This window comes from Nanorana parkeri, unplaced genomic scaffold, assembly GCF_000935625.1.
Source record: "Nanorana parkeri isolate BGI_ZX_2015 unplaced genomic scaffold, ASM93562v1 scaffold971, whole genome shotgun sequence".
Classification (NCBI taxonomy): domain Eukaryota; kingdom Metazoa; phylum Chordata; class Amphibia; order Anura; family Dicroglossidae; genus Nanorana; species Nanorana parkeri.
Window position 1 is genome coordinate 116,862 of NW_017307239.1, and position 26,411 is coordinate 143,272.

A 26,411-nucleotide genomic window follows, 5' to 3' on the forward strand; every position below is an offset into this window, starting at 1 on the left:
AGCCATAGGCTCCTTCTGCCATCAATTAAACTGTTGGGCGGGGGAGGTGGGGCTTGGCCTGCTGCATGGCTGTGTGTGTCTATGGATGCACACAGCCACTGCGGGCACCAGCTCACACGGGTGCCTTCACAGGAGCTGCTTAGCTGGTGGAGGCACTCGTGCAGGGGGATGAGTACTGCGGGGACCCTCTACAAAATGAGGAATTAAACATTTTTTTCAAGAAAAAAAAAAAAGATTCATCAAAGGTGGACCTCCAAGGTGGAAACAAAAAAAACCCTTTTGATATCACTTTATCTATTTAAAAAAATGTATTTTATTTGTGTATCACCCGGCTGTAGATCCTCAAATCATCTCTGAATTGGTGCTGACACTGTACTTCCTTCTGGAGGGTGTCTACTTTTGTTCCACATGGTCCCTGTGTGTGTTGTAAAGTAGCCACCATTCCAAGCTCACACCTGTGATGGACTAAAATCTCACATTTACTTTACTAATTTGTATTGAGATTGTAGTCTATCACTGGAGTGAGCTAGGAGCGGTGGTTACTTGATAAAGCACACAGGGACCATGGGGAACAAAAGTAGCCACCCTGCAGAAGGAAGCACAGTGTCAGCACCAATTCAGAGATGATTTGAGGATCTACAGCTGAGTGATACACAAATAAGATAAATTTTTCCTAATAGTTAAAGGGCTATTAAAGCCTCAGCTTTTTTTGCATATATCTACTGCTAGCGAGTTTTAAACTTACCTGTGTGTTCCCCGCGCGCTCCCGTCCGAAAATGTGAAACTGCTCAGGCGGCTGCAATGCATCTTGGGGCGAGCGCATGCTCAGTTCACATTTTCGTCCGGGACGCGAGGAAAGACACAAGGTAAGTCTGAGGACACGTGCACCCGCATGCAGACACCGTGGGACAGGAAGTGCCAGCAAGCTCAGAGGAGTCAGCGCTGGATCGGAGACTCGCCACATCGCTGGATCGGAGACTCGCCGCAGCGCTGGAGAGAAGGCTGAAAACTACAGGAAAGAAGAAAATCGGATTAAAAGAAATCAATTAGGGTAAGTGCTTTACTTTACGTTGAGGTGAGGGGAACATAAAATTGCCTTTAATGTCACTTTTAGGTACTTGAATGTATTTTTCAGATTAAACTCTTGAGCTTAGTGTCAATTTAAACAACTCATACACTATCTGGTGATCTTGGAAGATGCCCACTTGTGATGCTGGGACACGTATTACAAGCTGTCTGCTGCCTTTCTTAAACAGTGTAATTAAAAAAAAAAAAAAAGATGGAAACTAGTAATAAATCAGTCAAAAGTCTCCCCAGGCTGTAAGCTTGTTCTAAAAGTGTGGTGACTTCTCTGTTCACAGTAAAGATTCACTCTCACCAGATGTTCATAAAATGCTCTTTACCTCTTTAAAAACTCTCTGTCACCTTGACCATGCAGAGCAAAGTGACAGTGAATGTGTAAACCCCCCATGCTGATATGCAGAGGATAACCGGAGCAGTTGGTTGCATAATTGCACGATAGACAACATTTGTGATGTGTATAGCTTACATGCATGTTCAGCTTTAACTCTTTCGCTACTAAGGCCTTTCTTTTCACCCATGTTTATAATCCACATTTTAGGCCTGCAAATGACTTAAAACCCCCAAACATCATATATTTTCTAAAGAGCAAAGACCCTGTAGAATAAAATGGTGACAGGCGACGCTTTAAAAGCCTGTACAGGTCATCAGTTTAGAGAAATCTATGAAAATTGGCCCCATTATTGTGCTAACTCTGGCGCATGTGGCGATACCCACCATGTGTAGCATGATTGTTGTTTTTGTATGTAGGCGCACTTTTTTTTTACTTAATTGCTATTACATAAGGGGGCTTACGAGTCCCCTATGTGATAGTCATTTCCCGCCGACACCTGACATGCCGCAAAACCCCCGGGAGTCTGCATAAAGCGTCCTGCTGCCAGTGACCAGTGGCGTAACAACCGGGGGTGCAGCAAGGGCGCGGGCACCGGGCAAAAAGTGAAGGGGGCGCGCCGGCCGAAAATGGCACTTTCGGCTAAATGCCGAAAGTGACATTTTCCTGCCGTTTTGTCGGCGCGGCCGTGATTCCTTTCATCCCCGCTGGGACACAGAGCAGTGCCCAGCAGGGATGAAAGGAATCAGAGAGAAAATGACAGCCGGCCGAACGCTGCGGGACGAGCGCTGTGAGCGGCCGGTGTCTTTCCTCCCACACCGCTCGGCCGCCTATCACAGTGCAGCAGAGCGGTGTGGGGGCGGAGACAGCCAGCGCTGTCACAGGAGGCTGGGCTCTCCTCTTGCAGCCTCCTATGACAGTGTGTGTCAGAGAGGAGAACGGGTACAAGCACTCAGTGATCAGTGATCGCTGAGTGTTTGTACATAATTGAGGACCTGGTATGTATACTATATCCTCAATTATGAATGAATGGGAGTGATCTACATCTCCTCCTGTTCATTCATAATTGTAGTTATAGTAAACATACCATGTTATCAATGAACAGGAACACTCATAAAGGATTCCTGTTCATTGATAACAGGGGACACAGAAAAAGAGATTGAGGACTCTGTGTCCTCAATCTCTTTTTCTATTTTTAAAGGGAAATATCAGGGGTCTGTTTAGACCCCCAATATTTCCCCAAAGCCCCTAAAAGTAAAGTAAAAAATAAAAATATTTAATAAAAAATTAATAAATAAAAATTGATTTAAAAAAATGAAAAAGTTTCAAAAAAAATAAAATATTAAAATTTGAAAAATTAAAATAAAAACATGTGTGTGTGGAGGGGAGGTGCAGGGTACAGTTCCAGTGGTTGTTTATATAATGGGGGGGGGGGGCGAAAAAAATTTCTGCCCCGGGCGCCCAGAACTCTGGTTACGCCACTGCCAGTGACATATGTTAGTTTTGCATAGAGTGGCAGGTCACCTGCCAGGTTTTCATTGCTGTCTGTGTCCCTGTTTGGCAGATTCACCCACCTATTGGTCCTGGTGACCGTTATGAGTGAAAGTGAAAGAAAACCCCAAATGTTGTGTTACCAGAACAGGAACAAATGGGAAATACTCCAATGGGGACACTAGTTCTGGGGACCCTGCGTGTGTCACTCATCTGTGCAGGGCAGTAGACATATGTCAGCAGCAACAGAAAGTGTATGGAGATGATGGGCTTAGTTGATATAGTTGGACCAAAAGTAAAAAACTGCATGTCAGTAATTGCACTGTTTAGTTTTCATAGACTGCACCTTTGGGGGAAAGGTAGAGTACCTTTCTAACATCTGAAGGTATGAACTATAATAGTATTTTTGATCTCTACTGTACAGACTATACATTAGACTGCAAGAAGATGATAACCAAGTCACCTTCAGGTACTTGCACGGAATGCATTTAAAAAAAAACATTTAATAATGTATTAATGATTACAGAGCTGCATTCATTTGTGTCTTTTATATCTGCCTGGAGTTCAGCTTTAATTGGAATGCTGTCATGTTACACTGAGTGCTATGGCCTTCATTAGATGGCTTTGTCATTTCACCTAGACGCAGTGCTTTCCCACACCAAGGCTTAGGACAGAGAAGGTTTTGCTTATTTTAAGGCTTATACAAAAGAGCCAAGAATGCTAATGGCTCATGCACCTAGTACTCACTATTCTGCAGATCACCTCTGTAAATGGTTGTAAAGTACCTCCAGGCAGATGGATTGGTAAATATTTAAACACTGACTGGCCGAAATTATCCATTCCCCGATTATATATAATTTTTTTTTTGTTATTTCAAAATCCAATAAACCTTCAAGGTCAAATTTGTAATGATCTCGGTCATTCAAGTTACACAGCTGGATCTTGATATGTCAGAAAACCCACATCTGTCCTAAAATGGATTTATTAATAATCTTATCGGTTTAGTACAATCTTTTAATTTACTTTGTTTCCATTTATAGTGTTTACTTAATTTAAACTTCATTTCTCCCACACATGTCAGTGCATTGGGCAGTTAGTGCTCTCTATATGTCCATTGCAACTGCTTCATCCTCATCCTATGGTTGAGGATCAGTGGCTTTCATGTCTGTTTGATGGTAGACTGCCAGGTTGTTTGCAGTCTTCCTTGTTTCTGCTTTCTTTTTGCTGGTGGCGTTCAGTGTATTGCGATTTTTAGTATGTGGTGATTGGATAGGCACATGATATGTGCAGCCAGCTGTGTCTGATCTCTGCATCTGATGCCTATTGTTTTCTTCAGACATCTTTGGCAAAATAAGTTCTTTTTTAAACTTTGTTTTTTTTTCATCTTCCAAGCTTCACTCGTGTATAGGTCAGTGGGAATAACAATCATAGGATATAGGCGCACCTTCACAGTCTTAGTGAGTGCAGATGTAGACCACACCTGCTGTCTTACCAATCCTGTACTGGACATCTTAAGGTGACCATACACCTTACAACCATGGTACAACTTTTTTTGACCAGACATCTCACCCTCGTTCAACTAGCCCATCATGCACAGACCAATGTAGTTCGCAATTAACGCTCGTCAGCGCCACCACCTGGACAGTTTTCATCTTGAGATTTTTGTTGTACAACAACGCCACTAACCTGTCAATTTTCGTCCAATTAGACAAAAGTTTTCTAGCCTGCTTGAAAGACAAAAATCTGCTTTTGTACAGTAATTGAGGTTGTGCACTTCCCATCAACTGGCAGATATTTTCCGACAAAATCGCAATCTCCAGATAATTGTAAGGTGTATGGGCACCTTTACTTCGTACCACCATTGTATCAAATAAAAGGCTTATACAAGGTACCACCATTGTATCAAATAAAACACTTCCAAGGCAGGTAAAGGTCTTCAAGCATCAATTGCAAGTTTGTCTGTTGGTTTACCTTCATAGCTTTGGGTTTTACCCGAGCTCATGCGCAGACTGACCTTTTCCACTTTATACTCAAGATTTGTTGTCCGATGTTGTAGACCAGGTTTCATTTCTGATAGTAGCACAATGTCATCTGTATAATCGAGGACTGTGAGTTGAGATTTGTCTTGCCATGGGATTCCAGAATGTAGAGCATCTGCCATTGCTCTTCTTACTGCAAAGTCTATAGTCCGTAGGAAGAGGAGCAGTGAATGGATGCAGCCTTGTTATTGAAGAAGCCTGTAAAACAATTATCCGTTTTACCACAGCAGCTGGAGTTGAGGTGAAAATTTTGGACGAGGTTAACGTATTGTTGGGGAATGCCGTATGATCTTGTTACATAGTTACATAGTATTTGAGGTTGAATAAAGACATTAGTCCATCAAGTCCAACCTATTAGGATCTCATTCTAGGAGTACCTGTACCCCTGTATATTACGGTCCCTTAAGAAATCGTCCAAAAGTTTCTTGAACAATTCCACATTATTTGCTGAAATCACCGCCTGTGGCAGTGAGTTCCAGACCCTAACTGATCTTACTGTGAAGAACCCCCTTCGCCCCTTGTGCTGGAATTTTTTTTCCACCAATTTTAGGTGATGGCCTCTAGTTTTTGTAACGGAGTTAATTTTAAACAGTTTATCGCTAATGTTGCTACCACCATTAAACATTTTGTACATGGAAATCATATCCCCCCTTAATCTCCTCACCTCTAATGTGAACATGTTTAAATTTAGTAGCCTCGTCTCGTAGCTCTGGTCCTCCATACCCCTAATTAGTTTGGTTGCCCTTCGCTGGACTTTTTCCAACTCAAGGACATCTTTTCTTAGTACTGGTGACCAGAACTGGACCGCGTACTCCAGATGAGGTCGAACCAATGATCTATAAAGTGGCAAAATTATAGACTTGTCCCTGCAATACATCCCCTTTTTAATACAGGACAAGACCCTGCTAGCTTTGTTTACAGCAGCCTGGCACTGCAAACTACCTTTCAGTTTGTGGTCTACAATGACCCCCAAATCCTTCTCCATTTCTGACTTCCCCAGCGGCATACCCATAATTGTATAACCCATTTGTTTATTTTTAATTCCAAAGTGCATTACTTTGCATTTATCGACATTAAACCTCATCTGCCACATTAATGCCCACTCCCCTATTTTATCCAGGTCCTCCTGTAATGTTATAGTGTCTAAGTCCGTGTCTATTACCCTCCCTATTTTGGTGTCATCCGCAAACACGGAAATATCGCTCTTAACACCCTCCCCGATGTGAGTTTCCCCACAGCAAGTCTCAGTGACCACTGTGAAAAGCTTTCTTAAAGTCAATAAAGTTGATGGCAAGCATTGTTCATCCGTGCTTCTAAGCATGAATATGTGCTTGCTGCAATAGCATCCCATGTGCAGCCCAGCAGTCTTTTGAGTAGTATGGTTGTAAGAAAATGACACGAAATATGATTTTTTATGTCTTATTCCTTTTCTCGAAGCATAGGGTGGAAAAGTTCAATAATAGATGATTGTTTCCGTTGTTGCATAAAGTTCAGAATGTGTTTAATTTAAAGTTACAAAATATTACAGGATATGGTATATCTTACAGAATGAGTCTATAAGATGCTTGATGATTACAAAATATAGTATATCTTACAGCAGAAATCTATAAGATGCTTAAGAAACGTGGCTAGGGAGTAAGTAAAAATAGTCCTAACAGGTGTCTGTCTATTCAATGTGAGTGTGGGGGTGTGGGCGTGTCTTTGTGATGCTGTGCGTGTGTGTGTGTGTGTGTGTGTGTGTGTGGATCTGTAGTAAATGAGTGTGAGTGCGTGTCTTGAAGGATCATCCCTCATCATTTTATCCATGCTTTTACTTTAAAATAACCTATGTGATGTTTACCTTAAAAGTCTTTCTGATTAGCATAAGGGAGTGCAATACACTAGTAGCTGAGTAATGTGTTCTCCTTCTATCCCATTTTGGGCATCATAGTCTATGTCCTGAGTAATGTGGTTTATTCTTCAAACTCATTTTGAAGGCCAAGTCTTCTTTGGCCATTCCCAACAACTGTTTCAACTATACTTAGATCTGCCTGTCAGGCTTACTGATTCATTACCAATTGTAACTCAAAATCAGCAGTATAGTAAAAACTGAATCTCCAAACTTGGATAGATTAAAATATAGAAAATCAATCATCATTTAAGGTTCACACATACATATTTCAATATCTGGTTTTAACAATGGTACAGAAGACTTTACCTGGCACTGAAATCTGTGATACCCCACCAGTTGTTGCAGTCTGAAGTATTTCCTTCATTAGGGAGCTTTACAATCACACGTCTCCTCTATTTGCTAGGAACATGCTGTTTTCCATTTGAATATTTTAGTAAGGGTCATCCATATTGCATGGCTTCCATATTTCAGCACCTCTGCTGTGATTTCATCAAATACAATACAGAGGTTTTAACTGGGGATATGTTCTAAGATAACAGGCTTATTTGTCCCTTTCCTCTGTGTCTTTAAGAGGAACTCCAGGAATTGTAAAAAGCAAACCTTGCAGTATGGTTACCCCCACACTGCAAGGGTTAACTCCTTATTTTTCTCGGGGGTCAGAATAAAGAAGATATAATCACCTGATGCTCGGTCCTGTGTTGGGCAGCGTTCGCCTCTCTCCCCTTCCTCCCTGGCAGTGGAATGTCACTCAGCTTCTGCATGTTTAATGCACTTGCATTAGGCGTGATGACGTCACAGGGCCTGTCTAACAGCCAGTCAGGCCCGAGGATTAGGTGAGTATAACTTCTTATTTTAGCCCCTAGACCAAATGATCAGTTATCCCTTCCAGTTCGGGGGTAGCCCCGCTGCAAAGGTTAGTTATCACAATTACTGGAGTTCCTCTTTAAGGAGGTCCATACATTTGTACAACGATTGTCTTAGCGTTTGGACTGGAACTGCGTAGTGATATTGTGATTGGTCACAGGTCTCCATCCCAGCAGAGAATGGGTTGCCTCTTTGCTCAGTATTGGGCTGACACTGTGCAGATGCTGTTATTTGTGGTCCGAATATAAAATCCTCTTTCAATCACTGCTGATCTGATGCTCCTAGATAATTTCATTCCACTGTTCCCCAAGATGTCAAGCTTAAAGTTCTTGAATCCTCGGAGGGCGTGTGCAATTTTTCACATTGATACCGGGTAAGTACATTCCAGGTTCCCACTTTGGTCATATACAGTATGTTGCACTAAGAATACTGGATTGCATCAGACACCCAGTTGGGTTTCCTCCACAGCTGTCATGCCAGAGTAAAGATATATAATGGTTTGAAGCTCTTATTATCTCCTCCCCAGGGAACTCCAACATGACCTTTTTCTCTCATGTGAAACTCCGGTTGCATTCCTGACAAGACCAAGAATGCTGTCCTTAATATGCTGGTGCGGCATTAAGGTGTAGTTCAACACGCACAGCTTTATAGGGATAATATGGAATAATCAGATAAATATCACCGGCATTATAATGACTACTATTTGTGTGTTCAGCGGTTAAATTCCAGAACATTGTGGGCAGTAGAGACTCTGGCATTTAATAGATGAATGTCAGAGAGTAGGGTTTAATCTCAATAAATTGAGACCACATATGCTGGTTGAGCCTAGGATATAAGGGGCTGCACAGGTCCCGATTTTAAGCCTAACATGGGACAGTAGGTCTCTGACACCTTTGCAGCCGGTGGCATGGACTGTGGAGCCAGAGCCCTCAACACTGCTCTGTGTTTGGGAACTGCTGATGATTACTCCACATAACTGCAAAGTGAATTTTGTACCATTGATTAAAGCACAAACAAATACTGTGGTACTGTAATATTTTTAATTAAAGAGCTGCTAAGTTTTTAACATTCATTTGCCTGAGACAGATTCTCTGGCTTTAGGTCATTTTTAGTTTATTATACAGGCTCCGAGGCCATCCTTGTCATTCTTGCTCAGTAAGTGACTTGGTGAATGATGACTACTTGGTGAGTTATGGTCAGCCAAGTGTTGGAACACCTTATACGCAGGTACTTGTCAGTCTTGGTAAGTAGTGACGCAAAGAAAAATATAACAGCCTTGGATCCTTCACCTTCAGAAGTCAGCAATGGTGACCCGATATTTTGTCCTGACAGGTTCCTTTTAAGGAAAGAGAGAAACTTGTAGACCTAGAGTGAACCAAAGGAGTGAGCATTTCAGTTTGCACAGGGAACTACCCTATGTTCTGGAGAGCAATGGGCACACTGGAAGATTTTACAAGTTGTATGCAGACTGTAGTAACATCTTGGTAGCAGTTTACATACACAAAGGTCTGATTTACATTAAACATAATCAATAATGTAGAGCATGTGGTTTGTAGGTTCTGTCTTTAGCTGATGGCTTGTACACCACAGCAGAGCTAACTGATACTCGGTACCACTCCCGGGAAAGGTATTGATTGCACTCTCCTACTGAAGCTCTGGGCACTGCAGCAGAACCAGCCTTGAATGCCCTAATAGATCCACTCCAAGTATAGGTGCTCTTTTTTGGCATAGTTTTTATAGTATAACAGGACTGTTCAGTCACTCTAGACATATTATTTATTATCTCATGTCATTGCAAATATACAGGTTTTTAAAACAACCCCAGTGCCTAAGGACATAGTGTTCTGTAGATATCTGTAGTGACAGTTGTTTATATATCGTGTCTCTGTGATTGTTCCTTTAGTCCTCATCATATCTGCAAAGTGGGAGTGTGTGCTATTCCATATGCAGTCCCGCATCCTATGTTGCAATGTTGCATGCACTGCTGTGCCATTATTTCTTAATGACACCCAAATTACCTACCCATTGCATGTGTGTTGCATCGCATGGTAACCGATTACCATGCATGGCAGTGCAGTTTAAAAAAAGGTGCATGCTCTTGAGTACAATTCAGGTGTGGCAGGCAGCACATTCAAACAAATGAGCTGCCCTACTGCAACGCACCCACGATGTTGCAACGGAGATGCGTGATCAGGGCGTTTAAATAACTGTATTTTCCTGTAAACAGACATGTTGGCTACAAGAAACTTTTTAATATTTTAGTAAGGCCTTTCAACAGTCAGAGGGAACAAGATAGTATCTAATGGGTCTTGAAGGTCAGGCTGCATCTTAAGTTGTCTCTCCTTAGTGCAGATCCGGCCTCTCTGTCACCAGCTAAACATTTCTTTAACGGATTTGGCCGTATGCAGGAAACAGGCTAACTTAATGCATAGGTCAGATTTCTTCAATGAATGCACACACGTTATGAATGGATACATTGGCATCTCTCACTTATACTTTTTTTTATAATGGCGTGGACTTCTGTAAGACATTTCAGCCTTGCAATGCATGTAACAATAGACTGCCACTTGTTCTGTCACAAAGGTTTTCTGTGTCTGCAAGTTTTGTTTCAATAATTGGCTTTCCATTTCATCTTTTCTGACAAATAATAATGCAAATCCTGCAAGGTCATCGCATATGGATTTTAACGTAAGTTTACTGTATGGGTAGTAAACCTATGACTTCACAGTTGTTGATCTGAAAAGATTTGCAAAATAATGACGCTCCTCCACCATGCTGAATGAACTCTTTTTGACGGTGTAATCTTCGATTTGTCCACACGGGGGAGCAGTTGGTCTTTACATTGGCTACTGTAAGCGAATTGGGGAGATCCATCCCATTCTTGCACACGTGCAGTAGGCATAAACAGGGGAAGGGAAGTGAGGAAGCATGTCATCTGTGATCCCGCCCAGCACACAGCAATAACAAGCAGTGCCTTGCTGCTGCTGTGTGTGAGCTGCTGTTTGGTGTGTACTCTGGCACTCTGCTGCTATGAAGCTGTCCTGTAGCCTCCACTGATCTCTCTCTATATACTATGGCTGCTGCTATTAGCAGTAAAAGCAACATCAATGGGATGACAGTGGGCTCCATACAGTCTCCAGGTTCCTATAGCCTGGATCACATTAGGAGGCAGCAGCGCATGGATCCTCGCAGGAGACAGGCTGCCCTCTCTTTCCTTACCAACATCTCCTTGGATGGGCGACCCCTGCAGGCTAATGGGGTAACCAGGGAGGGTTCTGCATGTGCAGCAAGCAGGACTCAGCAGACTTCTCATTTTGCAGAAAAGGATGCAATGCACAATACACCACTCAATGCAACATTGCCTGCAAGTCCTATGCATCAGGTCCATGCATCGCTCAGCAAGTCAGGACTAACCTCTCCATCAGGACCCTTACCTATTTCTGCAGGTGGGAGACGGGAGCACATGGAGCAAGATATGCAGTTAAGGAAACACCAAATAATTGAGTATGATGAGGAAGAAGAGGATGATGCCTTTACAAGCAGTGTTCCAGCATCAGCAGGGAGCGGGGTCCCTGTCCAACCACCTTGCGTAGGTAGCAGAGGCCGTCTTAACTCCCTCACCTCTGCTATCTTACCAGCTGCTTTTTGCAGGACTTCAGCCACCCCATTCTTCAGCTGTAATGACCAAATACTGAGCGGGACCAGCATTGCCTTTGAAATCCAGAGGTCACGGTAAGGAAAGAAATCTGATCAAACAATCTGTTATCCAGAAAGTTCCTCAGACCAGAAAGATAAGAGTAAACCATTGCTGCTTTTCTGGAAAAACATGCACACAATCACAGAGCACAATCTTACATCTACTGGGAAGAATGGTGCTAAATGATTCTGAGGATGGGGATGTCATAGAAGGCAGTGTGAGGAATAGAGATGTCATTTTTGTATATATATATGCCATCAGAATAGCAGATGCTTCAACATTCCATGTAAACTATCCTCTATAGTTACCATAGCAATGTCTTACTGTTTTAATAGCCAATATAAAGCAAAATTTAGGCAAAGTAATATTTGGTGTGCTCGCTGTTGTAATACAGAGACCATATGGCATTGTTTTACAACTATTGACATAATCCGTGACCACTCCAGCATTGATCGTCTAAAAACATAATTTAAACTCTGTAGAGTTCTAACTGGTCTCTTAGTTTGTCCAGCATTTGCCTCGCCATACTTCTCTTTTAGATTTAACCTTGCTGATCCATACAAAAATCTTCTATGCTATCAGTGCAGTAAATGAACCATAGTCTTATCTTTCATTCATTGACTTTATATAAAAAAGCTTGCAGCAAATGCATTTTATTCAGAGCTGATATAATGAAAGCTATAGGTAGAATATGAACTCTGGGATAAGCAAATATTATCTAAATACAAGAGTTGTGTGTTTTCTTACTGCAATCTTGGTGAACATTGTGTATTTCTTCCAGATCTGTGCAGTAATCCAATGTTTAGTTTGCCCTGTGCAGGAGCTTCGTGTAATAAAGACCAGTCACTGCTGTTCTCTCTTCTTGTGCAGGGTGATTGGTCTTGTATCTGCCCTGTCTTGTAGCTGTCTGCAGGCAGCTTGTAGTTGGGTGGGCCTAGTGGGACTCTCCCACACCTCTGCTTTTTGCACAGGCTATGTGCAGCACACTGATGATACATAACTGGATTTTCAAAGACAGTAGGTGGACACAGATTGGGTTTATATCCTTTGTGGCTATTGACGAACATATTTAAATGAAAGTTTGAGCCCAGAGTTCAGCTTTAATTACATTGTCAGCCAAGACCTTTTAGTATATGCCAGCCATTGTAGTTTGGCATCAAGGCAACAACGCAAATGTATTTTAGTATGCAGTGATTTGATCTATCCTGCAACATATTGACATTCATGAAGTGTAAACATACATGGTAAACTTTCTCTTTAAGAATGAAGCTGTTCTATGTACAGGACGTACACATGCTTCATGACAACACTTCTGGGTCTGAGTCCTGTACCTGCTTAATCTGTGAGCATACTGTATAGCCTGGAGCCGAATTGTTTGTTTAGTATCCATGTGACTGTGTTTTTCATATAAAGCTAACAATAACCTAGTGATCACAACAGAGTTAGTTTAATCAGGGCTGTCTGCATTTGATGGCTTCATTCTTATGGATGCAACGTAAAGCCCAATTCCAGACATAATACACACATTACAGGTCAGTAAGTTGTAGGGGCCCTTTGCTGTAAATTCACATGCCATAATAAGATTATTTCCCCCATCTCCCTGCAAATCTTATGCATTCCTGCTGGTGGAAGTCTAGCTCTTTCTGATCTTCCGTGGTCACTCTGGTTGTAGCGCTGCAGTCACATCTCCGTCCCCCTCTCCTCCTGGCCAATCACAAAGCAAACGGTTCCAGGGTCCATTTTGTGATAGACCAGGAGGAGAGGGCGATGGAGATGCATTTGCAGTGCTGAAGTCCTTTTAGACCTGGAGTAGTCATATAAGTTCAGTGGAAGTGGGACTTCCACCCGCAGGTGTACTAAAGATTTAGGCCTCATTTAATGCCCGTATAGTGTGAAGGGCCAGTTGTTGATGCGCCTGGAGCTGCGAGAAGAATTGCGCGGGCAGCTCATGTAAGTATATGGAGACGCAGGAGCTACATGCCCTCATGCGCTGCTTCCTGCAGACTATACAGCCTGGGATGCAGACAGGATGCATCTAGGTCTGTGCGCCGTCTGTATTAGGCTGTCAAAACCCGGAGCTACGGGAAGCTGTGTGTGAAAGCTTCCCCATAAATGTACATGAGTTGCCTGCACGTGTCTTCCTGCAGCTCCAGGCGCATCAACAACCGCTCCGTCATGCCGTATGGGGGCAACGCTCACCATGCGAATTGAGCCTGAGGCTAGGTTCTCACCTAGGCGACACCTCGCCGATTGACACGTGGTCAGGAGTTTCCAAGGTGTGAACCAATCGCACTGTGGGTGCCATTATTTTCTAATGGAACCCCAGTCACACTGGGCGGATTGCGCTGTTTCCCGGTGTGATTCCGCCCGTGTTTCAGAACAGCCGCGCGTCAGGTATCGCAAAAAAAAGGTACTTGTACCTTTTTTCTGCGATTGCTGTGCGGATGTCGCCCCATTCAAGTCCACCGGGTGTCATGCGGTGTAGTGCAGGTGTGAGCCTAGCCTCACAGGGAGATGATGAAAAATCTTATTATGACATGTGAGTTGACAGCAAAGGGTCTCTACAACTTACTGACCTGCAACTAGTATATTGTGTCTGTAGTTTGGCTTTAGGAAAACTGTTATGCTGGAAACAATGTATGTTCTAGGTTTAATAAGCAAGAGGGAATACGCCAGTACAAATGTATCTCATTCACACTTATTCTTTAACCTCTTGCCGTCCGCCCGTAGTAAAAAAACGGACGGACAGCTAGTTCTCACCTGTGTTTAACACCAGTATGCCTGAAATATGTATCCGTGACACTGCCTATCTGTTGTAGGAGAGTGTTTGTTTGTTTTTGTTTTTAGTGTAGCACACTCATAAGCACTGCATGTGAATGTAGAAGGTGTAGTAGAATGAACAAGGCCTTAAAAAAAAAGTGGACGCCTTAAAAAAAACTTTATATACTTCATACAGTGGGAATGGGTCATACCTGGGTCATTAGTGGGTGTAGCAACAGCCCTCTATTGTATGAAAGGCTGATTCCTTTTCAGGAAAAACCTGAGGTGTACTTTATATAGCAAATCCAATGCTGAATCTGCGCTGCAGGCTTTCTTATACAGGGTAAAGCTATGTGGTTAATTGGTTTAGAGTTTGTGTGACTGCAATCTTAAAGTAGAAATGACGCCAAAACTTTTTTATAACCCCTGTCAACTTTTTTTTTTTGCCATCTGTGTCCTATTGGGAAGATTTCCCTTTACTTCCTGTGCAATAGCCACAACAGGAAGTGAGAGGAAATCCCTCCAAGAGGCAAATCACTGGTGGTTAGCAGGGTCACCAGAACTAGTGTCCCCATTGGATGATTCCTCATCTATTCCTGTTGAGGAGACAACCCAGCATTTGGTATCTTCTTTCATTTTCAGTGATGATGGTGGCCAGGACAAATAGAGATGGTGAATCTCCCTAACAGAGGCATAGAATGCAATAAAAACAGAGGAGCCATAATGCAGCCAATATAATATGCTACATATGCATGTTATATGTTAATAATTGTATACAAGTGAACACAGTGCAGTCACACTTATTTTGTAAAACTGACCCCGGCCTTATACTCTGCTGTCCCCAGTCTTTCTTGGCAGTGCACAGTCCCTAGCCAAATCCTCTCCACCAGACCCCTGCTTGTGTACTAAAATCTCCATTCAGTCCTAGGGAGAGATTATATACAAGTATAAGAAAGGGAGTCTTTGTATAATCATTGTAACTGCATTTTATACAATACATTTAAAAGGATAGGTGCAATTTTAAACAAGGTGCACTTATCCTTTTTGTCCCCCACCCTCCTTTTAAGCAGATGTATACTTTCCTGTTACAATGCATCCTTCCCCCAATATCCTCTGTACCTGTAGATCTCCATAGACTTGTGCAGCCTGGTATTTTATGATTTTAAATAGCTTTTTTTTTTTCTAACTTACTCTCAGGAATAATGATCCAAATGGTAATTGGCATGTCCCTTTAAGCCTTCGTTAAAACTGAACAGAGATAAATAATGTATGAAGCAATTTTAATCATCCCATAAATGAAGAATAATATATATGTTGACTGGCTGCATTCTGACCTCATCGTTCACAGAGAAAATTGTATCAACTAGCATGCAGCTATGTAGATCATGAAATGTGTTTTCTACTGCAGGGTTAGAAAAATTCATATGGAATCCAGGAGCCTGTAGATTTCTTTAAAGAGCCAGCTCAATTGACAAGAACTAAGGAAAACCTTAAAAGTTAGACACCAGCTAGAATTTTTGAGGAACATTGGCGACCTGGCTCCTGGGATTTGTCCAGACTTGTTCTATTTTATCCATACAGTTAATCTGCTCCTGTGTGTTTTTTTTTGTTTTTGTTTTTTTAACCAAGAACCACTGATCACTGGTCTTAGAATCTGTCAGTAAATTATTATAACTGTACAGGTGTACTTAAATTCCTGTTTTACTAGGGGATGATCTAATACTCGCCTTAAAGGAGAACTATGAGGTGAATGCTTTTCACTCACCTCATAGTTCTAGCCGACCTGTGACAATGAGACTGTCACAGGTCGGCTCAGTAGATCGGGAGGTGAGCGAACACATACCGGGTTCGCTCGCCTCCCGATCCTGTCACGGCTCTCTGCCGTGACAGGGGGAGGGGCTGGATTCCCCTCTCCCCGCTCCGATCTGCCAGCGCTGACTGGCGGAACGGACAGGGGAGGGGGCGGGTACAGCTGGCTCTGCCTCTAGATAGGCAGAGCCAGCTGTCACTCACGCAGCTGGGCGGATCCCGTCATCTACGTCGGGATCCGCTCCGGCTGCGGCGTCTCAGTATACCGCGAGCTATACTGAGCCTAGGGTAACGGGAGGACGCTAGTTTGTGTCCTCCCGTTACCCTAAGGAGAACTATGGGGAAAAACACTGACCCCATAGTTCTCCTTTAAGCCATAGTCTGCTCATAGTTCTCAATCTTTTCAATCTCAATAGTTCTCAATCTTGATAGCTGTAGTGTTGGTAGTTCATAGTGGAATTGGCACAACTATCAGTCTCCACCTCTCATATGACCATTTTTAATACAGCCTGCAGTTTGAGGAACAAGCTTACTTTACTATTACAAAAAAGATAGGCTCATTGCATTTCTTTGTTAGTTTTTAATCAAACATTTTACCAGCAAAATGCTTCTGGAAACTTCATTTTATCTTTGCTAACTTTATTTTGTGTTGGTGTTAATATCTCACCTACTATATGAAGAATCATTGCAAAACAGCACAAACTTGCTAAAAAGCTGCCACCTCCTCTAGACCTATTAAATTCTTGGTGGTCTAAGTTATGTGTGTGGTTTTCATTGCCCAGTTCCAATGCGAAAGGCTTTGTACAGCAAATCCATAGTTTAAAACAAACAAAAAAATCTGCTCATCTAAGCCACTAACTAAACTTGGGTTTAAAACAAACAGACAGTAGTTGTACCATTTAGTGTTCTGTCAGTACTCAGCCTTTTCATCCAGTAGCAGGCTTTTACAGCAGAGCGAGTGCTCAGCATCAGATAGCTCATGAAGTGCAGTGTGTGCAGTTGGATGGCTTTTATTGTTCAATTAGTTGCCTTTGGGTAGGTTGCTGACTAAAATGCTTTGCTAAATTGTCTTGGAGAAAAGTGGATGCACCATCGGTGCTGTGCTGTTTGGTGAGGTTCTTCTATAGCAGGGCTGGCTGGACAGAATTACAAATCATTTGGTAGATAAAGCAGTTGATATATACATACACACACTTTAACTGCATATTTAGCTGTATAAGTAAGTACGTTTTATTAACCTTGCTCGAGGATAGGTAAACAAAGAGAAATAGAAGATCTAAAATACTATTCCTAAAGAACTCTCTGCTCCAGGCTCTCTCCAGCAATGCTCCCAGAACAAACAGTCTACGCATTTAGTCACATGATGCCTGCTGAAAGGAGGATCAGCCATTCTCAACTTTGATCATCCTGTTCAGCAGGGGTCGCGTATCCAATGATTAGACTCTTGGGTATTTAAAAAGAATTGGAAGGATCCCAAAGCATAATTTTCTCCAGGTAAAGCAAGTCCTTTAAGTACTTTAAATGGCTTTATGGGTATGTGTATGGTTTTATTTTAAAACAGACATGTACTATAACAATTATTAACATTTAAATAAATATTCGATCACCAATGTGGTTGAACAAGTGTCTGGCTGAGCCAGCATGAGGCTTGGGACATGTGATTTTTGTCACAGGAAATAACTACTCAGACCAAGCCGCTGAAGGTCCAGCTTTGCCTAAATGTCAGCTTATAGGATCCTCTTTTTGAGACCATGGGATCAATGTCTTAGGAATTGTTCCAACTAGGCAGTGATCCCATTAGCCCGGTCCCAGTATCACCACATTCTTTACTGGTTGCTGGTTCATGCACATTGCAATATCTACACTTACAATTATCATACAATACGGTCACCACCCACTTTGTATATGGTATTGTTCATCCTATTTGCCATATGTGCCAATACCCATTGCCTTTGTTAGCTCCTATTAAGCTATAGACATTGTGATGTTTGGGGATATTGGCACGTAAGGTGAGCGTTTTAAGGATGCAGTCCACTCTTAATATCTTCTTTTTAAAGGAGAACTATGAGGTGAGTGCTTTTCACTCACCTCATAGTTCTAGCCGACCTGTGACAATGAAACTGTCACAGGTCGGCTCAGTAGATCGGGAAGTGAGCGAACACATAGCGGCGTTCGCTTGCTTCTCGATCCTGTCACGGCTCTCTGCCATGACAGGGGTGGGACTGGATTCCCCCCTCCCCGCTCTCATTCTCCAGCGCTGACTGGCGGAACGGATGGGGGAGGGGGGCGGGTACAGCTGGCTCTGCCTCTAGATAGGCAGAGCCAGCTGTCACTCATGCAGCTGGGCGGATCCAGACATAATTGTCGGGATCTGCTTCAGCTGCGGCGTCTCAGTATACCGCGAGCTGTAGCTTGCGGTATACTGAGCTTAGGGTGCCGGGAGGACCCTAGTTTGTGTCCTCCTGTTACCCTAAGGAGGACTATGGGGGAAAGCCCTAAGCCCATAGTTCTCCTTTTAAGAGCTTGGTAGCCCACTTTAATGAAAGTTCATACATCCACATCAGAAACCCTTGCAGGGGTTGTTCAGTACGGCATCCATGTACTGCTTGCAAAGCAACAAAAGTTTCCACTCTGTTATGTTTGTGTTTCCTTTGTTGTTATATACTATGAAAAATAATTAAACCTTTTTCCCTAAACCAATCTAAGCTGAGGTGATGTAAATACAATTATAGGAGATTATACGGACTATAAAATAGAGGTAGCAACATATTTTGAGTGTGTTGTCTTCAGCAGGGTATCATGGCAAGCAAACATTATTCTTAAAAAATACATTAAGGTCTAAAGATCCTTATTTGTGTTATGAAAAGCTAGTCAGTCAAACCAGATTTTGTCACTTTTGTTTGGGCAATTTGTTAATAGAATAATGAGCCACTAAAGTTGCTATTCTGTGGAGTAGTTGGGTACAAGCCAGAGGGGAGAAAAGGGTTGGGGTAGATAAAAGCTACTCCCTCAGTTAGGCCCAGGATCTGCAGGTTGTTTCTGTGGTTGCGGTTCTTTGCATCCTCCACTCAAGGCTCCAGAGATTTGACTTTAGTCACCAAGATACGTATGGTGATGGTATGGAATACAGCAGTGTTCTCCACCGTGTTAAGTCTGGTTTCTGTGGTGGCAATGCGGTCCTGGATCTTATCTAGGTCTTGTTTGATAAGTCAAGTATCTGTTTGGAGGTTATCCATTTTTGTTTATCAGAGCTGTTTGGCCTGCATGGCAGATTTTAGTCGGGTTGATTTGGAGGTGTCTGTTTGAGTGGCCACGTTGGATAGAGGTTAGATCAGGTTTCCCTCCACTATCCATACAGGGAATACTGCCAACAGTGCATCTCGAGGAGGTATGTCTCCCTCTGATCATAGTTTAGGAGTTTGGTGAGAGTGCGCAGGTGATGAGGTGTCGTTAGTGGCTGTAAGGCATGAAAAATTGATAAAAGTAGGTTAGGCATCAGAGCTGCTGGCTTATGCGTCTGCTCCCACCGCCATCTTCAGCACGTCCCCACAGAAAAGATTACCTTTTAATGACTAATTGTAATGGATAATTTTGTAGACAATGCTACCTCTAGTTCAGGGGTCTCAAACTCCGTTCACTTGGAGGACCGCTGGACAATTTTTCTTCTCTCATGGTGGCCACTTGCAAATATCATACTTCAAAATAAAATGTAACTATATTCGGTACCAGTGTTAATATCTGCTTGTGTTTATATTGTCAGTATATGTGTTTGTGATGGTTTCTTTGTATCAGTATATTATTTAGTGTTTGTGAGTGTCGTGTGAATCCCTAATCACACCTAAACTTACAGGTGTGAATGGAGCCTAATGCATATACAGAAAAATACAGCCCCCTCCCCCCCAACACACACACACACACAATAATACATTCAACCCCCCCCCGCCACACACAATTATGAAGTAAAACAAAGAGTCCCCTTTACCGGCTTACATTTTTGCAGGAAGGAGGTGAGGGGACACAATCCCTGGTGGTTCAGTGGTTGATTAGTAAAGGTCTGCACCTTTTGGCTGGCGAAGACCTTACTAATTCATCCTTTCGGCTGCCGCTCAGTGAAGACTGCCAGAGGGCCAGCTGAAAGGAACAGAATGTCGGCACTGACAGGAGCAGCTGTGTGGTCTGCATCTGACCAAGATGAAGGCCATGTAGCTGTTCCCACAAGTCAGGTATGTGGTCCGTGACTGTGTGCCTGATTTGTCTTTCATCTGCAGGCCACATGGTACCGGATTGTGGGCCGGTACTTTGAGACCCCTGCTCTAGATTAATCTATTAGAGGCATTGGTTACTTTGTCACTTGAAAGACAGTGACCTGAAAATCCGTGTCACTAGTTCATTCACTTCTGTTCAAGATATGGACTGTAAAAAAGGGAAATGAAAAGGTAGCAATTATGTTTGTCAGCACTTTATGATTTGTGGTTTCATATACCCAGCTCGTGTAGTTATTTGTAAATGACAAAGTGAGTGAATAGGAGGGAATAATGACAGTTCATATATGGACAAGGAGGGAACACTGACAACTAATTATTATGAGTATCAACTAATTTGCATATCCATATAACTTGCAGCCCCCCATCTTTAGTAATACTCTGTTGTCATCTGAGATCTAGCTGTGCTCTTGGAAATGTTATGATTAGACTACGTTGTTTAAATGTGCAATGTGTTCTGAAATAACCGTGATCTGTCAAGCATCATGTGGTTTGGGCGTAATCTTTCTCATGCAATGTGCTGGCACTCCTATTTTTACGTCACACTTGTCACCTTTTTATTGAGTCTGGAAAACCAGTCTGCCTAGTCAAGGTGATCTGAATCTTTTTAGACTATTAAAGCTATCAAATAATATTAAACATATCTCCTCCAATATGAACCATGTCTCTTATTTTAAATTTTCTGCTATTGTTTTCCTAACCACTTCTGTTTTTTGTTGTTGTTCTTGGTGTCATTGTTTTACAAGTAAATAAAATGCCAGAATCATATGTTGCTACAAATATATGAGTCATTGCCATGAGAAGAATTGTATTGTTCAAGCAGAACTTTGGATAAAATTTGTCTTAGTCCTTGCAGAGGGGCTACCCTAGTACTGCAAAGTTTATGTACTTGTTTTTGTCTAGCTAAAAAAATTGGTTTTAGGGTTGGTTCACACCACAAAGTCTGCATTCCAGAGCATTCGGCCTCACGCAAGCCGGCCAGCTCCCAGCATTCAGGGGCGGGAGGGAGCATGGCTGCGGTCCCATTGACTTTCCCATTGCCCGCATTCCGGTCCAGTGCGATCTGCAAAAATAGTGTTTGCAGTATTTTTACAGATCGCCCCCCTCCCGCCCCTGAATGCAGGGAACCGGCCGGCTTGCTTTCCAGAGGCCGAATGCTCTGGAACGCAAACTTTGTGGTGTGAACCGGCCCTCCCTAGAGCATCTCTCCCCCTCTGCTGCAGCAGTCGAAGATCCCTAAGTCGTTATGTACTGTACACAGTGTATAAGACGTGAGGACACTTAGGGGCAAACTGTCACTGCAGCAGAGTAGGAGACATGGGGAGGGACCAGTCTATGAGCAAGCCGGCTTGGAGAATCGGATGACTATATCTTTATTAACCTACACAAAAGTGAGCACTTAACCCTTGCAGTGCCCTACTGCAAGGGTTAAGAAAATGTTACCTGGAGTTCTGCTTTAATGGGTTTTGCAGCATTGGGAAGAATCAGAACGGTTTGAACAGTTACTGAACATTTCAGGGAAGACTATCTGGCCAACGTGCCCAAATTTTTAGCGCTGTGTCTTCTTGCTAGTAATATTGGGCTCAAGAAAAGAGCAATAATCAGAGCTGAATCCATAATGAGTTACAAAGATACTAAAACATACTATCTAACATGAGTTTGGTTACATTCATGTCTGTTTATTTTTCATCACTCAGTTTGGTGCTTTTAGCGTTTTAACCTTGCATGCTTGTTGAAAGTGTGTTTTGCGGGATATAATTCAAAAGATGCAGTAAGCAGGATTTTTTTTATTTCAATCTTTTTGTTTTAAAAAAGGTGAGTGCAAACATTTGGAATCCTGATTGTTTCACATATTGCATGATATTTACACTTGAGAATGGACTTTGGAGGGATGCATTGCTGAATTTGGATTAATTATTGATTTTTTTCTTTTTTTTTTATGCTGAATTCTTACCATTTGCTGCTGTTGAAGAAAAATCAATTAAAAAAAATAATAATATAGTCAATGCACTGAGCATGTAAAACCTACAGGGATGTCAGATGTTGGTTTTATCATGCAATTTTTCTGCTGACATTCTCTTTTAGACAACTTGTGGCTAATAAATATATCTGTGGGTTCGACAATTGAAGCAGATGTATTCTTTTCATTGGTGTAATACATCTATACCTTACCTAGGAATTAATTTCCCAGCTGATCTTTCTGATCTTTTCATGTTAAAATACCAACCACTTCAAACTGGAACCAGGGGAGATCTTCAGAAATGGTGTGCCCTGACCCTTTACGTGGTTTTGGTCGCACAGCATTGATAAAGATGCTGTGCGACCAAACCACGTAGGTGGCTGTATTAATTTCAGACAATAATGTTTCATGTACCAAAGACCTTTTTTCAACACTTAGACCGCGAACTTTCCAAATTCGTGTGGAAAGACATGCCACCACGACTGGCTTGAACTCTATTGAGAGCCACCGAAGGACCAGGGGGCTTGGCTGTCCCGGACGTAAGGGCCTATTATGTGGCATCACTCCTCACTAGAATTCTTCATTGGCATTTGCATGCACAATCCAAATTATGGGTAGATATTGAGAATAACTGGTACCAATTACCCTTATCCTTCTCTACCTGGCTATTGGATAAACATCACCCTTCAACTCTCTCTGCTCACCCTCTCATTGGAGCGACACTAACAGAATTCTCTCATCTACATCGCCAACAAACTGTTGATAGCCCTATGATGCCATTGTTGGGAAACGTTGATTGTATCCCTGGGGACATCAAAGATGTTTCATAAACTCTGGAAACATGATAACCTACCAAGAGCTAAATTTTTCTTTCAAAATCAGAATTTTTTTGACAAAAATTAGGTCTCCACGCTCCGTTACTGGATCGATTCCGTGGTGGTCTTACTTCCAAATAAGGCATTTTTAAAATGCTCCATGTAGGCAAATTTAATTTTGCCAGATGCTTGACCCACTTTGAGCGGGCTTGTGATGGAGATGGACCACATGGACATCTAACATCTTTGCCGGCGCTGGCAAAACGATCGAGGATCTTTATACCATATTGTTTGGTCCTGCCCTCTTGGCCTCTTACTGATCACAGGTTCATGCTGTCATTTCCAAGGTACCCGGCATTGTTTCTCTTACATTGGCAAAATGATCACACGTCATGTGCCTCTAAATCTTTGCATAGGCACTTGATTAACACAGCCCATGCTGTCGTACCTAGGCATTGGAGAGACACCTGTGCTCCGAGTATTTCGGAATGGATCAAACAAGTGAACTACATTTGTGAAATGGTGAGACTCAATCCTCGACTTTCATCAGTGGATGAGGACTGAGCTCTGGTCCATTTCTCTTGTGTGATTACTCAGATCCATTATGCTACTTTTGCCTGCTATTTGTGCAACTGCTCCTTTTTAGATTGGTGTTTCACATTGATGCATGGCACCTCCTGATTCTTCAATTTCTGTACTCTCCCCTTTTCTTCTACTACTCTTGGTCATCTGTTTTTATGTTTTCTCCGGATATGTGCCACATCACATGTTTCACAATGGTGAAAGCTAGATATCTGGGTTTTTGTGCTATTATATGATACCCCTATATTATTCTGGACCTGTTGCCACTCAGGATCCGGTTAGCGATTCCCATGATATATGGCCACTGACTGTCAGGAACTTTTGGTCTTTATTATTATTTTTCCCTGTGCTATGCAGTCATTTTATATTTGAATTTTCATGATACTGTACCTAATTTAAATTTGTCTATATTTTACCTCTGTTACATGCTATTTTTCATTGTATGTCGACTTTTGTAAACCTCTTGACCATGTTCTTCTTATAAAACCCTAATAAAAATGATTGAAAACAATATATTTTAGTAATTTTTAAAATATTTACAAAATACCTCTGAAAGCAGCAGCAAAAATATATAGTACACCAGTTTCCATTTGTTAAAGGAGTTAAGTAAAGTTCCAGCATATACTATTGTGTTATAACATCAGCATTGTAATAGGAATACATATTATAGTTGTTTATGATTCAATCAAAGCTTACTTGAAAAAATTCCTTTTATGTAGTGAGTGCTGTCTTCTGTCTGCCATCACTGCCAACAACTGCCTGGATTCCCAGTGTGGTTTGTATCTCTTTCCCTGCTGCTTGTTGTGATGCAATCTTCATTTTTTCAAGACTACATATCCCATCATGAATTGCTTTCAGCAAACAATGATAATGTTACATTGTTCAGATGCTGAGTTGCATATTCACAGGACTGAATGAAATCGTGTCAGTGTGTTGAAGATATCCTATGGATATCTTCAATAAGTAAGTTACAAACATCTAGATCGATATAATTAGGAGTGGGATAGGACTCTTAGGCCTGGTTCACACCTGGACGTTTTACAGCGCGTTCCTACGCGCTGTAAAACGCTCAACATGTGAAAACCAATAATTGCCTATGAGCATGGTTCCCACCTGGGCGTTTTACAGCGCATGGGAACGCTCTGTAAAATGCCCAAAGAAGTACAGGAGCTTCTTTGGGGCGTATTTGTCACACGTATCCATTAGGATACAGCCGGACAGCCCTCGGAAACGCGCGTTTGTCGCGCGTTTCTTTTACCGCAAATCTCTGTAAAAACGCGCGGCAAACGCGCATATTCCGTACGCCCAGGTGTGAACCCAGCCTTATGGTAATTGGTAACTGGTATATGGCATTTCCAAAATACATCATGCACAGAAAATGCAGGAATAATATGGACCAGATGGTACCAGCTAGCAACCCTGCTATGTAATTATATGAAGCTGAAACATGGTACTCTTAATATAATCATAATTCAAGGGCCTGGTTAAGCTATCTAGATTTTACCTGCCATTTAGAAGTGTGTGTTTGTGAAAACCTGAACTCTCAAACAGTGCTCCACATTTACAGTGACATCTTCTGTGCCTTATGTCTCCGTTTCCTTCAGCAATGTGGTCACTGGAGATCTTTTAAAGTCACTGACATGCTTTGTTCTCTAATATTTTGTGCCATTTAGATTTGGCTGTACTTCATGAAACAAGCACTGGCTATTGGATAAATAAATGGCTTTGTGTAGTTGGAAAGGAGACTAGGGGGATGAAGGATGCAATTCAGGCCAAGAAGAATTACATTGGTCTGAAGTCTAAGTTTCCAATTTTTTTCCCACAATTCTCATGTGCGTTCCGAAGACTCCATGATCAGTTGCAGTTGTTTTTATCTCCCCAATAAAACACTTTGCAAATCATTTGTAGCAAACAATAATTACACGCTATAGATCCACCTTCCAAAGTCCTCTTTACTCATTCACAGCATAAAGCTGGACATACACCTATAGATTATCTGCAGATTTTCTATGGTCAGGTGGAAAAAGTGCAACAGATTCCTCCATCTATGCTAAACTGTGTGTATGGAGGAATCTCCCACTGGGCCAAGCTTCAGTATCTTGCTAGTCGGCCCCGCTGGCTCTCAAAAAACCTGAAGAATCTGATTAGATTCAGGCATTGTTCAGGTATTTTGAAAGACAGTGGGGCCAATTAGCAAGACACTGAAGCTTGGCCCAGCGGGAGATTCCTCCATACACACAGTTTAGCATAGATGGAGGAATCTGTTGCACTTTTTCCACCTGACCATAGAAAATCTGCAGATAATCTATAGGTGTGTAGCGCTCACCCCCTAAGGAGCCGCTGAATAACCGGATATTTCTATCCCCCTGCACCAATGTACCACCCAAATCGTGGATGCACAGCACACCAACACACCTTTTAAACAGTTTTATAGTAGATTTAATAATAACACGATATATATAAAGCAACTATGGCAATAGTATAGCCAACAAACACACAAAATGATATTAAGCAGCAGGCTAAGGCACTCTACAACCCAGTAGCTGCAGCTATCTGCTGTCAGCACTAATGTACGCACAGCCAAATGTCTTTAAATGTCCTCCCTTGAATGGGGTGTATGTCCCTTTAAAGTTTCCCTTTGGCAATGCCCAACCCTTCCTAGACTACTGGCCAGTAGTGATGTCCTAAGCTAGCCGGCGTTGGGGCCCTTACTGTAATGCAGGTGGGAACAGCAAACTGTTTGTCAACGTGGCCAAAGGCCTCTCACCAATCCTCAACGTCAGTTGGAAAGATATGATGACTGCTAGCAGATGCCGGACGTCCTCTCTCT

General features: G+C 42.3%; 1 protein-coding gene across 1 annotated transcript in view; it reads left to right on the forward strand.

The window, feature by feature from the left end:
* Nucleotides 1-10,687: 10,687 nt before the first annotated feature.
* Nucleotides 10,688-26,411, forward strand: part of LOC108795484 (CDK5 and ABL1 enzyme substrate 1-like) — a 66,874-nt gene continuing 51,150 nt past the window's right edge. Inside the window, exon 1 of the mRNA XM_018566751.1 lies at nucleotides 10,688-11,428. Coding sequence (XP_018422253.1) covers nucleotides 10,770-11,428 — 659 coding nt within the window. The 5' untranslated portion in view covers nucleotides 10,688-10,769. The remainder of the gene's footprint in view (nucleotides 11,429-26,411) is intronic.